Raw genomic sequence first — 15,759 nt, forward strand, 5'->3', positions numbered from 1 at the left:
CCTCCCTGTCTCTGTAACCCCCTCCAACCCCTACTCCCCTCCCTGTCTCTGTAACCCCCTCCAACCCCTACTCCCCTCCCTGTCTCTGTAACCCCCTCCAACCCCTACACCCCTCCCTGTCTCTGTAACCCCCTCCGGCCCCTACACCCCTCCCTGTCTCTGTAACCCCCTCCAACCCCTACTCCCCTCCCTGTCTCTGTAACCCCCTCCAGCCCCTACACCCTTCCCTGTCTCTGTAACTCCCTCCAGCCCCTACACCCCTCCCTGTCTCTGTAACCCCCTCCAGCCCCTACACCCCTCCCTGTCTCTGTAACCCCCTCCAGCCCCTACACCCCTCCCTGTCTCTGTAACCCCCTCCAGCCCCTACACCCCTCCCTGTCTCTGTAACCCCCTCCAGCCCCTACACCCCTCCCTGTCTCTGTAACCCCCTCCAGCCCCTACACCCCTCCCTGTCTCTGTAACTCCCTCCAGCCCCTACACCCCTCCCTGTCTCTGTAACCCCCTCCGGCCCCTACACCCCTCCCTGTCTCTGTAACCCCCTCCAGCCCCTACACCCCTCCCTGTCTCTGTAACTCCCTCCAGCCCCTACACCCCTCCCTGTCTCTGTAACCCCCGCCAGTCCCTACACCCCTCCCCGTCTCTGTAACCCCCTCCAGTCCCTACACCCCTCCCCGTCTCTGTAACCCTCTCCAGTCCCTACACCCCACCCCCATCTCTGTGACCCCTTCCTCCTCCAGCCCCTCTGAGATCTCTGCTTTTCCCGTTACAGTCCCTCGAACATCTCGCATTGCTCCACCATCTCTGGCCAAGTCTCCAGCTGCTTGGACCCTGTGTGCTCAGAACCCCTCCCTCATTCAAACCTCTGTGACTCAGCTCTGCCCTGTACTGCAAGGGGTTAATCTTTGTGCTGGTCAAACGTTTCACCACCGTGGCCTTGAACGTAGCGGAACTGGCTGCATGGGGATTCATCACGAGGAGGTAATTCTGCGGGAGCATGGAGAACACGGGTGGGACTCGTCGAGAGTGGTGAGGCGTGATTGGGTGCTTTGTGATGGCACAATGTTTTGACCACTTACTGCAGCGTTTCATATCGGTGAGAAAAGTATAAAATGGTACGCTCGGGGGGATGGGGGTAGAGTTTTCGAGGCCTCGCCAACGGGCCGGTCGTGAAGGGTGCTGTGGCTCGAGCAAGAGGGGCCTGTGTTCGTCTCGGCAAGTATTTTTAATGCTTCTTCTGCTCTGTCCTAACAAACACAAATTTGTAGATCGAAGCAGATTCAGTAATTGGAGCTCGTGTCTTCCTGGCTCATCGAGACGAATCAGAGAACCTTTTGCTTAACAAAACGTGGCCAATATCTCTCCATGCAACCTGTCTTCAGGATTGGTTTGGGGTCTCCTGTAACATTTCTGGATAGAGAGCGGAGATGTGACTGTTCAGGATTGGCTTGGGATCTCCCGTGACGTTCCGGGACAGAGAGTGGAGATGTGACTGTTCAGGGTTTGACTGAGGTCTCCCATGACGTTCCGGGATAGAGAGCGGAGATGTGACTGTTCAGGATTGGCTTGGGGATTTTCCCTGATGTTCCGGGACAGAGAGTGGAGATGTGATAATTCAGGGTTGAGCTGGGATCTCCCGTGACGTTCTGGGACAGAGAGTGGAGATGTGACTGTTCAGGATTGGCTTGGGGTCTCCCGTGACATTCTGGGACAGAGAGCGGAGATGTGACTGTTCAGGATTGGCTTGGGGTCTCCCGTGACGTTCCGGGACGGAGAGTGGAGATGTGACTGTTCAGGATTGGCTTGGGGTCTCCCGTGACATTCTGGGACAGAGAGCGGAGATGTGACTGTTCAGGATTGGCTTGGGATCTCCCGTGACGTTCCGGGACGGAGAGCAGGAGTTTAAAAGAAGCCCGGACGAGCAGTGAAAGCCAGTAGCTGCTCCCCCAGGTCTAAACCATCCCATAAGGGGAAGACGTGCACTCGAGGCAAGGTGAGGTCACTTACAACGAGATGTAAGAGGCAAGTTTTTTGTTTTAACGTGGGGTGGCGGCAGCCTGGTACGTACAGGGAGATCTTGGGGTCCGAGTCCATTGCTCCCTGAAAGTGGCCACACAAGTTGATAGGGTGGTGTGGAGGCATTATGTTCAAAAGCTGTGGGGAGATCTGCTGGAACTTTACTCAATTATGAGAGGCGGACTTAGATAACCAGCATCTTTTTTCCCCCGGGGTCGAAATGTCAAATACCAGAGGACTTGTATTTCAAGTCAAAGGGGGGTTACTTCAAAGGGACGTGAGGGGCGAGATTTTTTTCTTACAGAGTTTTGGGTGTGTGGAATATTCTGCCTGGGGCGGTTGTGGAGGCAGGTATGTTCGGCACTTTGAAGAGATGTTTAGATAGGAGTGTGAAGGTGAGAAAAATGGAAGGATATGGACATTCTGCAGGCAGAAGAGATCGGTTTAGTCGGCCATTTGATCATCAATTTAACTGGTTCGGCACAACACTGTGGGCCGAGGGGCCTGTTCCGGTGCTGTACCGGTCTGTTGAAGATGGGCCGAAGGGCCTGTACTGTCCTATGATCTATGACACCACCCCCACTCCCCAACTGTTTGAGACAGACCTGGGGAATGTACAAGAAAGATTTCCATCAGATTGAAAGAGCACAGAGAAAATTCACAAGGATGTCGCTGGGACTGGAGCACCTGAAGAGGTTAGTTTGTGTGGCCACTTTCAGGGAGCAATAGGTATTCTCTGGAACGTAGGAGATTGAGGGGAGATTTGAGAGAGGTGTACAAAATTCCGAGGGGTACAGATCGGGTAAATGCTGGCAGGCTTTTCCACTGAGGTTGGGTGGGGCCTACAACCCAAGGTCACGGGTTAAGGTTGAAAGGTGAGGAAGTTTAAGAGGAGCCTGAGGAGGAACTTCCTCACTCATGGTGGAAATAGCGGTGGGCTGGCCGTTTAAAGAGAGGTTTGGGTAAGCACGCGGGCGGGAGAGGTACGTCGGTCTGTGGTCCGGCTGCAGGTCGACGGGACCAGGGGGAAGAGCAGGTCTTGCCCAGGGCAGGGACGCCCAGTACCAGAGGGTGTGCATTGAAGGTGAGAGGGGGTAGGCCCAAAGGAGATGTGTAGGGGGGCAAGTTCTTTTACCTGGGGAGTGGTGGGTCTGTGGAATGAGCTGCCAGGGGTGGTGGTGGGGGCAGATACGATCGAGGTGTTGAAGAGAATGTGAGATACGTGTATGTACAGGGAATGACTCACTCTCTGGACCATCCACTCCGACCCTCCCCCCACACATTACAGACTCCTGACGACCCCCTGACCTGTGAACCCCGCCCCTCCCCTCCCCAGCCCTCTGACACTCGTACTCACCTCCCCGGCCAACTGCCGGAAGAGGGCCTTGAACCTCTCGTCGATCTCATGCTCGGGGACCTCCACCTGCAGGGGGGGGAAAAGGGGCCCGCGGCGTTAATCGTGAATCAGACACTGCCCCGGCCCCAACCCCGGGGCCAGCGTGACGCCAGGCCGTCAGAGCTCCAAGTCCGACCCCGGCGCCCTCCGTAAGGAACCCCTGTACACCCACCGCGGCGTGGGGCGCGCGGGATTTCCCCCAGGGGACCCGCGTTCCTCCCGCAGTCCAAAGGCCGGTCATTGTAAATTGCCCCGTCATTAGAATAGGGTCAGTTTGGGGTTGTTGGGGCAGTGCAGCCTGCTGGGCCGGATGGGGCCTGCTCCACACGGTACCTGGGAATGAAATAAATTAAAACTAAAACCAGCCGGGTCCAAAATGCCACTGAGAGAGTGGCGGCTTGTCAAGCGTAGGCCGTGGGCCTTCCCCGCCGCCGAGGAGGAACAGGGACCCGGCCGTCGGAGATGGACGACCACCGGCTGGCCGGTCAGACCCCCTTCCAAGGGGAGCCTCAGCCCACCCCTCCTCAAGAGCGTGAGTGGGAGTGAACGCACCCACCGCCTCGCACCCGCCTGTACGCCTCGCAGAGAAACGGCCCCTTCGCTGCCAGTTGACCGGATCCAGCCGCGGGACGGTGGGGGGGGGGGGGGGGAGTGACCAGCATCGCTAACACCCTCCTACAGGGTGGGGAGCGGCCAGCCCCACTGGTGGCCACATCTCCCCGGGGGCAGGGAATGTCCCTCCCCTTTACAGGACCGGGGGTGACCGGCTGGCCCCCACCCTCCCAACAACGATCCTGCTGGACCCTCCCCAGCCCGAGACCCCCCGGCGCCTCACCTCCTCCTGCAGGTCGGCACTGATCTCATCGTCCAGCTCCCTGCAGGATTCAAGAGGAACAGGGTCAGAATCTGGTTCAATGTCACCGGCATATTATCGGGAGGTGAGTTGTCTTCGCGGCAGCGGTACACAGCGATGTATAATAATAGAGGAACTATCAGTACCGTGAGAAATATATTTTTTAAATAAGTCTTGTGGAACAGGAGCAAAAATTAGTGGGCAGTGTTCATGGGCTCATAAACTGCTCAGAATCCCGATGACAGAGGGGAAGACCTTAAGATTTCGGAGCAGAATTCGGCCATTCGGCCCATCGAGTCTACCCCATTTCATCATGGCTGATCCATTTTCCCTCTCAGACCCCATCTCCTGCCTTCTCCCCGTATCCCTTCATGCCCATGACCCATCATGAATCGATCAACCTCTGCTTTAAATATCCCCAGTGACTTGGCCTGTGGCAACAAATGCCAAAGATTCACCACTCTCCGGCTAAAGAAATTCCCCCTCGTCTCTCTTCTGACACTGAGTGCTCTGATCTTTGACTATCCCGCCACAGGAAACATCCTCTCCGTGTCCGCTCTTATCGAGGCCTTTCACCATTCGATAGGGTTCAATGAGCTCACCCCTCATTCTACTGAATTCCGGTGAGTACAGGTCCCACCCTCCCTAGAAGGGAAAACAAATCTTATGCCCTCCCTCCTACACCAACTCCTTAGCCAGTATGAGACTGTGTAATCTTCCTAGTTTCGGCCTCACTAGCGCGTGGCACGGGTAACAATCCTGAGATCACAACCCTGGGGGTCCCATCCTTTAACTCCCTGAACGCCCAACGACGAGCCTCATCACTCGTCCTACCCGTGTCACTGGTACCGAATTGGACCACGACCCCCGGCTGCTCACCCTCCCACTTCAGGACGCTGAGGACTCAGTCCGAGATAACCCAGACCCTGGCACCCGGAAGGCAACGTGCTATCTGGGAATCTCATTAAGAAGCTGCTCCTAAGATCTTGAGTCTGCGTCTTGCTCCTCCCCGACGGCAGCAGTGAGAGGAGGCCACGTCCTGGCTGGTGGGGTTCGTAACGATGGACGCCGCCTTTCCGAGGTTTCGCCTTCTGAAGGCGTGCTCGTGGTAGGGAGGCACATCTCCCTCTACCCCCCCCCCGCCCACCTCACTGCACAGTTCCACTAACACATCCCGGAGAAACAGGCCCCCTGGCAATTCACGGGCAGGCAGGGGCAATGGCCAAGGAGGGGGAGGGAGGAGGAAGGAAGGAGGAGAGGAATGGGCAGGGAGGGAGAGGGAGGACGAAGGGGTTGAAGGAGGGAGGAGTTGAGGGACGGAGGGATTAGGAAGGGAAAGGGGTGAGTGAGGGAGGGTTTGAGGAGGGAGGGGATGAAGGGGAGAGGTGAGGAGTGAAGGGATGGGGCAAAGTGTTAGGGGAGGATGAGGGGCTGAGCGATCAAGGGGTTGAGGGAGGGAGGAGGTGAGGAGGGGTAGGGAGGGAGATGTTGATGAGGGAGGGGTTGGAGAGCGGGTGTTGAAGGAGGAAGGGGTTGAGGAAAGAGGGATTGAGGGAGGAAGGGGTTGAGGAAAGAGGGATTGAGGGAGGGAGAGTTGGGGAAGGGGTTGAGGGGGTGGGGGTTAAAGGGGAGGGGCTGAGGGGGGAGGGGTTGAAGGGGCAGGGTTGAGTTGAGACATGGGGATTGGGTGAGTCGGGGCCTGGGGATTCGGTGGATTTGGGACGGGGGAATTTGGTCGCCAGGGACCCGGGATTTGGTGACTGGGGACCCGGGTATTTGGTAAATAGGGATCCTGGGATTTGGTTTGTATTGGACCCACAGATTTGCCAAGGACCCTGGGGACAGGCTGTGGTCGAGCAGGTCACTTACTCAGAATGGGCTTGTTTCTCCGAAAAGACCCTCAGGCAGAAATCGCCCTCCTTGTTGGGTTCGAAGGTGGACGGGACGATGATGTACTCCCCCGGCGGCAGCCTGAAGCGGCTACTCACCTCCCGGAGGTTGATGAAGAGCTCCGAGCGGGCGCGCGAGCCGTGCGTCAGAAAGAAGTCGCGCTTCAGGTGGACCGCCGACCGCCCGGCATACTGGAACAGAGCGAGAGTGGGGGTCAGGTCACCCAAGGGTGGTTGGCGGGGAGAGGGGAAAGAAAGGAAACGCCAGCGGGGAGGCAACAATGCGGAACACTCAACGGGTCGGTCAGCGACCATGGAGAAAGGAACAAAAGATCAGCTTCAATTGTCACAGTGCCACAACCCCACCCTCCACTGTGACCACCCCTTCCTCGCATTAACTCTGACCCCTCTCCATGACCCCACCTCCTCGCCATCGCCACGCCCCCAACACCCACCAATCTCGCGGAGCCTCACCAAACTCCGCCCACTCGCCGTAAACGGCACCCCCAGTGGCTACTCACCCGCGGCAACTCCACCTCCGTTCCTATCCCCGGGCCCCTACTGCGGCCACTCTTAACCCCGCCTTCTCAGCCTGGCCCCGCCCCCTTGCTGTAACCCCGCCCGCTCGAGGTCAGCCACAACCGCGCCTCTGTGCCATAACTCCACCCTTCACCGTAAGCCGGCCTGCACCCTCACCCCGTCCTACCCCCCCACTCCTACCCGCCCCACTCATCACGTCCCTACTCCCTACCCTCTGCTGCAACACCAACCCCCCCTTGCCATTCCTCGCATTTTCTGGTAGCCCCTCCCCTTTTCTGTAACCCCACCCCCTTTCACAAACACTCAGAACTCTGCCCCACCCCCTTGCTGTAGCCCCACCCTCTTTCAGTAACCTCGCCCCCATCGATGGCCCCTCCCCTTTTCTGTAACCCCGCCCCCTTTCACAACCACTCAGAGTACTGCCCACTCTTTTTAATAATACGCCCCCTCCCTTTCCTTGGCTCTGACCTGTAGCTGTAACCTCCGTGCATTCAAATTAATCCCTCACCCCGCCAAACCCACACCCCGTTCGGAGGTCTCCTGACACCTGAGGGGAGATTACCTGCAGCAGGGCGACTCTCAGAGATGGACTTACCTCCTGGGGAACCTGTGGAGAAGCACAGAGAGAGAGAATCAGGCCGCCATGTAGAGGCAAGGTGCAGCCCTGCGGGCCGAATGGCCGGCCTGCCTGCCCACCCTGACGTGACTCCTATCAGACACCAGACAAACCCCCCGACACAACCACACCTCCTCCCCCAGTTCCATCCCGCCGGGTGACCGAGCCTCCCGTGTGGGTCGCAGGGTGGGGTGAGGAAGGGTCGCCGCGAAGGGAGGGCGGGCTGGAGGTAGGGATCTTGTGGGAGGAGGGGAAGATTGATTTGGTCAGGTATTCCCACCCCCCTCCCCCCCAAGATCCCCGGAGAGGGGGCAAACCTCATAAATGGCGAAGCCGATCGTCTCCATGTCCTGCCCGGCCTGGCGGAGCTGGCGGCGGTTCTTCTGCATCAGGGCGACGAGGAAGCTGCAGCCAGACTCCTGGTGCTCGGAGTTATCGTCCTCCTCCCTCAACTCCATCTTAAACTGAGGATTAATCCAGAACGTGGCTGCAGAAGGACAGGCAGACTGTCAGTCAGAGAGAGGCCACAACAACCACCCATCAGTCAGAGAGATGCAAAACCCACAACCTGTCAATCAGAGAAAGGCCACACCCACCTCCCATCAATCAGAGGCCACACCCACATCCCATCAATCAGAGACCACACCCACATCCCATCAATCAGAGGCCACACCCACATCCTATCAATCAGAAACCACACCCACATCCCATCAATCAGAGAGAGGCCACACCCACCCATCAATCAGAGACCACACCCACATCACATCAATCAGAGACCACACCCACATCCCATCAGAGGCCACACCCACATCCCATCAATCAGAAACCACACCCACATCCCATCAGAGAGAAGCCACACCCACCCATCAGAGACCACACCCACATCCCATCAGTCAGAGACCACACCCACATCATCAGAAACCACACCCACCCATCAATCAGAGACCACACCCACATCCCATCAGAGGCCACACCCACCTCCCATCAATCAGAAGCCACACCCACATCCCATCAATCAGAGACCACACCCACATCCCATCAATCAGAGACCACACCCACATCCCATCAATCAGAGAGAGGCCACACCCACCCATCAGAGACCACAACATCCCATCAATCAGAGACCACACCCACATCCCATCAGAGGCCACACCCACATCCCATCAATCAGAAACCACACCCACATCCCATCAGAGAGAAGCCACACCCACCCATCAATCAGAGACCACACCTACATCCCATCAGTCAGAGACCACACCCACATCCCATCAGTCAGAGACCACACCCACCCATCAATCAGAGACCACACCCACATCCCATCAATCAGAAACAACACCCACCCATCAATCAGAGACCACACCCACATCCCATCAGAGGCCACACCCACATCCCATCAATCAGAAGCCACACCCACATCCCATCAATCAGAGGCCACACCCACATCTCATCAATCAGAGAGAGGCCACACCCACCCATCAATCAGAGACCACACCCACATCCCATCAATCAGAGGCCACCCACCTCCCATCAGAGGTCACACCCACCTCCCATCAATCAGAAACCACACCCACATCCCATCAATCAGAGAGAGGTCACACCCACCTCCCATCAATCAGAAACCACACCCACATCCCATCAATCAGAGAGGCCACACCCACCTCCCATCAGAGGTCACCCCCACCTCCCATCAATCAGAGGCCACACCCACCTCCTATCAATCAGAGAGAGGCCACACCCACCTCCCATCAATCAGAGAGAGGTCACCCCCACTTCCCATCAATCAGAGAGAGGTCACACCCATGCACTGTCAATCACAGAGGCCGCACCCATGCAGAGTCAGATCGAGGACTCATACATGAATTGTCAATTTTAGAGATCCCTCCCTTGGTTCACTAATCACAGTGAATCCCTGACAATGGCCCGTCAATCACAGAGAGCACCCATGCACTGCCTGTCAATCACTGCAAAGCCCCACCCATGTCCTGTCAATCACCATCAGGCTGAAAAAAGGGCCTATCTCCTGCAGAGATCCCGCCCGTGACCTGTTAGTCAGTGCCAGTCCCTGCCCAAGGCCTCGTCCATGGCCTATCAATCACAGAGACGCTGCCAATGTCCCATCAATCACCTTCAGGCCTCGCCCACTGCCCAGAGTAGGCCCCACCCACAGCCTGTCACTCAAGGCAAGGGGACATTTTGGGAGATCCCGAGGGGGGACCTTGTCACTCATAGGGTTGTGTGAGTTTGGAACGGGCTGCCAGCAGAAGGAAGAGCTATGCAGGTGTCTGAACAAGGTGTGTGTCAATAGGATGAGACACAGTTTAGATGGGCTGAAGGCTCTGTTTGTGTGCTGTACTGTTCCATAACTCTATCTTCACTACAGACTGCATCAGAGCCAGGCCGAGCTGCTCGTGAACCCCGGAGGAGACAGGCAGAAGGGTGGTGAAGGTGCCTGGGCCCAGCCCGGCCGAGCTTCAAGACTGCAGGGTCTGCTGAGACCGGAGTTACTCCAGGAGCTCGTGTCCCACAGGCAGACTTTGCTTCCGGAAATTTCAGGCTCGTTCATGGGCTCTGGGACACCTGGTTTCATCTCAGACTCGGTCACTGTGCGTGTGTGTACGCGCGCACGCTCTCTCTGTGACCACGTGTGTGGTCGGTGGTTAATCGGCCCACTTGTGTCTCTGTTGCTGCTGTGTTCGGTGGAGGGAGTGTGCGATGGGTATGATAAACTGGAATGCACGCCCCCCACCCCGTATATCCTTAGGTTAACACCAGTGACGCGCTCGACTGTACGTTTCGATGTGGGTGTGAGAATCGGTGGGACGGTTTTCTCTGGAACGTGGGTAGACATACAAGTGTGAAGTGGTGAGAGGTCTGGAAAGAGTTGACAGAAAGGACCTGAGGGTGGGGCTGGGGAGTGATTGACAGTGACAGAGGGAAGGGTGGGGGGGCTGTGTACTCCGTACCTGGGAAGTTCCTGCACCCCCCGGCCGTGCTCCCCCGTCTCCACGCCCCCTCGTACAGCGAGGTGCTCCAGGTGTGCAGCCGGTCCGAGCTGAGCGCGTCTGCCGTCAGGTTACAGATCTCCAGCCGGTTGAACTCCCTCTGGAAGTCCGAAAACGACATCCTGGCCGGGAGGGGGGACAGGCAGTCAAATGAGCGCACACACACGCAGACAGACAGACAGACACACACACACAGACAGACACACACACAGACACACAGACACACACACACACAGACACACAGATACACACTCACACACACACACGCAGACACACACACACACACAGACAGATACACACACACCCACACAGAGACACATTCACACTCACACACACACACAGACACACACTCACACACAGACACACACACAGAAACACACACACACACACACAGATACACATACACACACACACACAGATACACACACACACTCACACTCACAGAGACAGACATCCCACCCTGCAAAAACTTATTTCAATCTGCAGGAGACTTCCGGGAGAGGTGGGATGTCTACAATAGAGTAGCTCCTTAGCAGCTAGCCAACTGGATTAAATAACGTTAGCTATGCTAATGAACGAATGACACCTGTTAAACTCACCTCAACACGTCTCTTACAGTCTTAACCCCCCATGGGCAATAGAAAAGTCACTGTTGCAAACAGTGCAGCGAGCAACACTGTCATTATTTTTGACCCCTGTTAGGCAGGGGTACACTTTACTGTAGTCTGGGGTGACGTACCTTTTATATTTTCTTTTTTTGGAACACTCCGCCATGGTGCGCTCTCGCTCTCTCTCTCTCTCACGCTCGCTTTCTCTCTCAAAAGAAATTGATATCCGGGACATTTTATATAATTTGCGGGCATCAGGGAGCCACTATTAATATGCAGGAGACTCCCAGAACTTCTGGGAGGGGTGGGATGTCTGCAGAGACACACACACATTCATACACAGACATACACACACACACACACACACTCACACACATGCATACACACAGACAAACACAAAAACACGTCCACACATACACTCAAACACATGCCAACACCAGGAGCCCCGTGGGTTCATATGGTTACTAGGAGATTGTGTCCACTCTGCAGCACCGACAAAGGGCTCCTCGCGTTACTGACTCATAAACCCACTGACACTCCCCAACGCACATGTCACACACCCTCCGACATTTCCCACACACACCCAACACAGTTTTCACACATCCTCTGATACTTCCACCACACCCAAGGCAGATTGCAGAAATGGTTAACCAACTAGATAATTTTATTTTGAGCCTGATCTTTGCTATCGCTGCTCTGGGTGTGCGTGATGGAATGGTGTAGAGGGAGCTTCACTCTTGTCTGACCCCGGGAGTGTGCGATGGGACGGTGGGGAGGGAGATTCACTCTGTCTCTGACCCCGGGAGTGTGTGATGGGACGGTGGGGAGGAAGATTCACTCTGTCTCTGACCCCGGGAATGTGTGATGGGACGGTGTGGAGGGAGATTCACTCTGTGTCTGACCCCGAGAGTGTGCGATGGGACGGTGGGGAGGGAGATTCACTCTGTCTCTGACCCCGGGAGTGTGCGATGGGACGGTGTGGAGGGAGCTTCATTGTGTCTGACCCCGGGAGTGTGTGATGTGACGGGGTAGAGGGAGCTTCACCCTGGTCAGTAATAACATTTAAATCTGCATACTCTGTGAGACTGATGGTGCTCACTGCCCTGCCGTGTTGCCTGCAGCCACAAAGAATCCGACACATCAAACTCACCAGAACTCCCCGTCCTCCAGCTTCACCTGCATCTCCCTGCGGTGGCCTGGAGCGACGTGATTCCACTCATTGGATCTGTGGGAAAAAGCTTAATGTGAAAAAGACTAAAGAGCTGGTAGTAGACCTGAGGAGAGCTAAGGTACTGGTGACCCCTGTATCCATCCAGGGGGTCAGCATGGACATAGTGGAGGATTACAAATACCTGGGGATACGAATTGACAATAAACTGGACTGGTCAAAGAACACTGAGGCTGTCTACAAGAAGGGTCAGAGCCGTCTCTATTTCCTGAGGAGACTGAGGCCCTTTAACATCTGCCGGACGATGCTGAGGATGTTCTACAAGTCTGTGGTGGCCAGTGCGATCATGTTTGCTGTTGTGTGCTGGGGCAGCAGGCTGAGGGTGGCAGACACCAACAGAATCAACAAACTCATTCATAAGGCCAGTGATGTTGTGGGGATGGAACTGGACTCTCTCACGGTGGTGTCTGAAAAGAGGATGCTGTCCAAGTTGCGTGCCATCTTGGACAATGTCTCCCATCCACTACATAATGTACTGGTTGGGCACAGGAGTACATTCAGCCAGAGACTCATTCCACCGAGATGCAACACAGAGCGTCATAGGAAGTCATTCCTGCCTGTGGCCATCAAACTTTACAACTCCTCCCTTGGAGGGTCAGACACCCTGAGCCAATAGACTGGTCCTGGACTTATTTCCTGGCATAATTTACATATTACTATTTAACTATTTATGGTTTTATTACTAATTATTTATGGTGCAACTGTAACGAAAACCAATCTCCCCCAGGATCAATAAAGTATGACTATGACTAACTGGGATTGGAAGGGATGGCTCAAGTCCAAGTTCATTGCCATCTGACTGTACCTACTTACAACCTAACAAAACGACATTCGTCTGAGAGCACAGTGCATCCACACAACATATATCACACACAACACATACATCAATATATTGCCACAAATAAGGTAATAAAATATCATTCAAAATGCATGCAGTGCACAGCTCAGGTTAACAGTAAACAGCTCGTTGTCCTGGTGACAAGACCTCGGTGCTGGCAGGGTATTCAACAGTCTCACATCTTGGGGGAACAAGCTGTTACCCAGTCTGACAGTCCCAGTCCTGATGCTCCTGTACCTCCTTCCTGACGGTAGTGGGTCAGAGAGATTGTGGGATGGGTGGTCAGGATCCTCAACAATGCTTTGGGCCCTGCGAGTACAACACTCCCGGTAAATGTCACAAATCGGGGGAGGAGACTCTGGTGAACCTCTCGCCTGTTTTCACTGTCCTCTGTCGGCCACGGTCTGCTTCGGCTGCTCCGCACCCAAGTCACGGGAGGCGCTGTCGAGAGTAGCGGATGGAAGGCGGTCATCGTGGGCACGTGCCAGCTTAAGATGGTACCGGTGAATCCTGGTGACTTCTGGCTGGAGGCCGACGCAACAAGGAAAGCAACTGAATACTTTGTTAATCTGGCAAAGGATCGTCGTAAATAATAATCTGGACTTGGAGGCAATTCCATGCAGCAGAACTGAGGCGAGGTGAGGTGAGGCAGCTGGCCTGTGGCCGAGAACGAGGAAGACCCGAGGTTCGATTGATTTAAGCACTGGGCCGCAGGCGTAGATAAATACAGCACAGAAACAGGCCCTTTGGCCCAACTAGTCCATGCTGAACCATTTAAACTGTCTATTCCCATTGACCTGCACCAGGTCCATAGCCCTCCAAACCCCTCTCATCCATGTACTTCTCCAAATTTCTCTTCAATGTTGAAATCGAGCTCGCATCCACCGCTTGTACTGTCAGCTCATTCGACACTCTCACCACCCTCTGAGTGAAGAAGTTTCCCCTCATGTTCCCCTTAAACTCCTCACCTTTCACCCTTAACCCATGACCTCTGGTTATAGTCCCACCCAACCTCAGTGGAAAAGGCCAGCTTGCACTTCTCTATCTATACCCCTCACAATTTTGTATACCTCTATCAAATCTCCTCTCAATCTTCCACGTTCTAGAGAATACAGTCCCAACCTACTCAATCTTTCCTTATATTTCAGGTCCTTCAGACTTGGCAACATCCTTGTAAATTTTCTCCGCATTCTTTCAACCTTATTTACATCTTTCCTGTAAGTCGATGACCAAACCTGCGCACAGCACTCCAAATTAGGCCTCACTAACGTCCTATACAACTTCAACATAACATCCCCTCTCCTGTACTCAGTACTTTGATTTATGAGGGCCAATGTGCCAAAAGTTTTCTTTACAGCCCTAACTACCTGTGACACCACTGTCAATGAATTATGGACCTGTGTTCCCAGATCCCTTTGTTCTACCCGACTGTTCACTGTGTAAGACCCACCTTAGCTGGTCCTCCCAAAGTGCACCTCATTGCACCTGTCTGCAGTAAGTTCCATCAGCCATTTCTCAGCCCATTTTTCCAGCTGGTCCCTTTGCAGGCCCTGATAACCATCCTCATCGTCTGATCTTGGTGTCACTCGCAAACTTGCTGATCCACGTTGACCACATTACCATCCAGGTCACTGGTACGGACGACAACCAGCACCGATCCCTGTGGCGCTCCACGAGCCACAGAGCTCCAGTCAGAGACGGCAACCTGAACTGTTACGGCCAGGCGCAGGCTGGATCGAGCCAGCGGGGGCCAGTTCTCACAGCGCTCCGACAGCGAGCAGCAATTTAGGCAAGATTGAACAGGTCAGGGTGCCGTGGCCCGAGGTGAGAAAATGGCCGGTTCAGCCCGCTGTTCCGCTCTGCGCTCAACTAAGGGTCCGGGGACAGTCTCTCGTTGTGGACCTCCGTTCAGAACCCTGGTGTTTATAGTTTGCCTGATTTGTCAAACACACCAGGTGCATGACGGTCTTTCTTTTAATAGGTTCTTTTGTGTTTCTTTGCGTTGAGGCTGTCCAGAAGGAGACAAATCTCAAGGTTGGATATGTACTTTGATAATAAATGAACTTTGAACTTCACTCCCCACTGTCAGTCAAGTCTCCAGGAGGGGCCGCCTCAAAAAGGGTACATCCATCATCAAAAATGCCCGCCACCCGGGCCGTGCCATCTTCTCACGGCTCCCATCGGGCAGGGGGCACAGAACCCGAAGACCCAAATCACCGGGTTCAGGAACAGCGACTCCCCTTCGACCATTCGGATCCTGAACCAACCAGTACGCCTCTGAAACCGCTCCCCCCTCGCCCCCACACAGCAACACCGTGTCCACTGAACACGACAAAGGGCGTCCCTTCAACCATTTGGTCCTTAAAACTCACACACACAGTGCTGGAGAAACTCAGCAGGTCAGGCAGCGTTGGATAGACACTCGACGTTTTGTGCCAAGACCATTCATCAGGATGGGAAGGGAAGGGGGAAGATGCCAGGGTACAAAGGTGGGGTAGGGGAGAGCGGGGGTGGGGAGGACAGAAGAGGGGGAGGTGGGTCAGTGGGGGAGAAGGGGGATGAAGTGAGACACTGGGAGGTGATAGGTGAGACCAGATGAGGGGGAAGGTGGGTGGGTGGGGGACAGGGGGATGAAGTGAGACACTGGGAGGTGATGGGTGAGACCAGGTGAGGGGGAAGGTGGGTGGGTGGGCGAGAGGGGGGATGAAGTGACACACTGGGAGGTGACAGGCGAGACCAGGTGAGGGGAAGGTGGGTGAGTGGGGAGAGGGGGGAT

General features: G+C 55.2%; 1 protein-coding gene across 1 annotated transcript in view; it reads right to left on the reverse strand.

The window, feature by feature from the left end:
* Nucleotides 1–895: 895 nt before the first annotated feature.
* The window catches only part of LOC140188916 (calpain-1 catalytic subunit-like), a 58,172-nt gene continuing 43,308 nt past the window's right edge, over nucleotides 896–15,759 (reverse strand). Inside the window, exons 9-16 of the mRNA XM_072245569.1 lie at nucleotides 12,068–12,142; nucleotides 10,271–10,431; nucleotides 7,625–7,794; nucleotides 7,287–7,298; nucleotides 6,132–6,343; nucleotides 4,245–4,284; nucleotides 3,367–3,436; nucleotides 896–984 (exon numbers count right to left, since the gene is read on the reverse strand). Coding sequence (XP_072101670.1) covers nucleotides 896–984; nucleotides 3,367–3,436; nucleotides 4,245–4,284; nucleotides 6,132–6,343; nucleotides 7,287–7,298; nucleotides 7,625–7,794; nucleotides 10,271–10,431; nucleotides 12,068–12,142 — 829 coding nt within the window. The remainder of the gene's footprint in view (nucleotides 985–3,366; nucleotides 3,437–4,244; nucleotides 4,285–6,131; nucleotides 6,344–7,286; nucleotides 7,299–7,624; nucleotides 7,795–10,270; nucleotides 10,432–12,067; nucleotides 12,143–15,759) is intronic.

This window comes from Mobula birostris, chromosome 28, assembly GCF_030028105.1.
Source record: "Mobula birostris isolate sMobBir1 chromosome 28, sMobBir1.hap1, whole genome shotgun sequence".
NCBI classification, from domain to species: Eukaryota; Metazoa; Chordata; class Chondrichthyes; order Myliobatiformes; family Myliobatidae; genus Mobula; species Mobula birostris.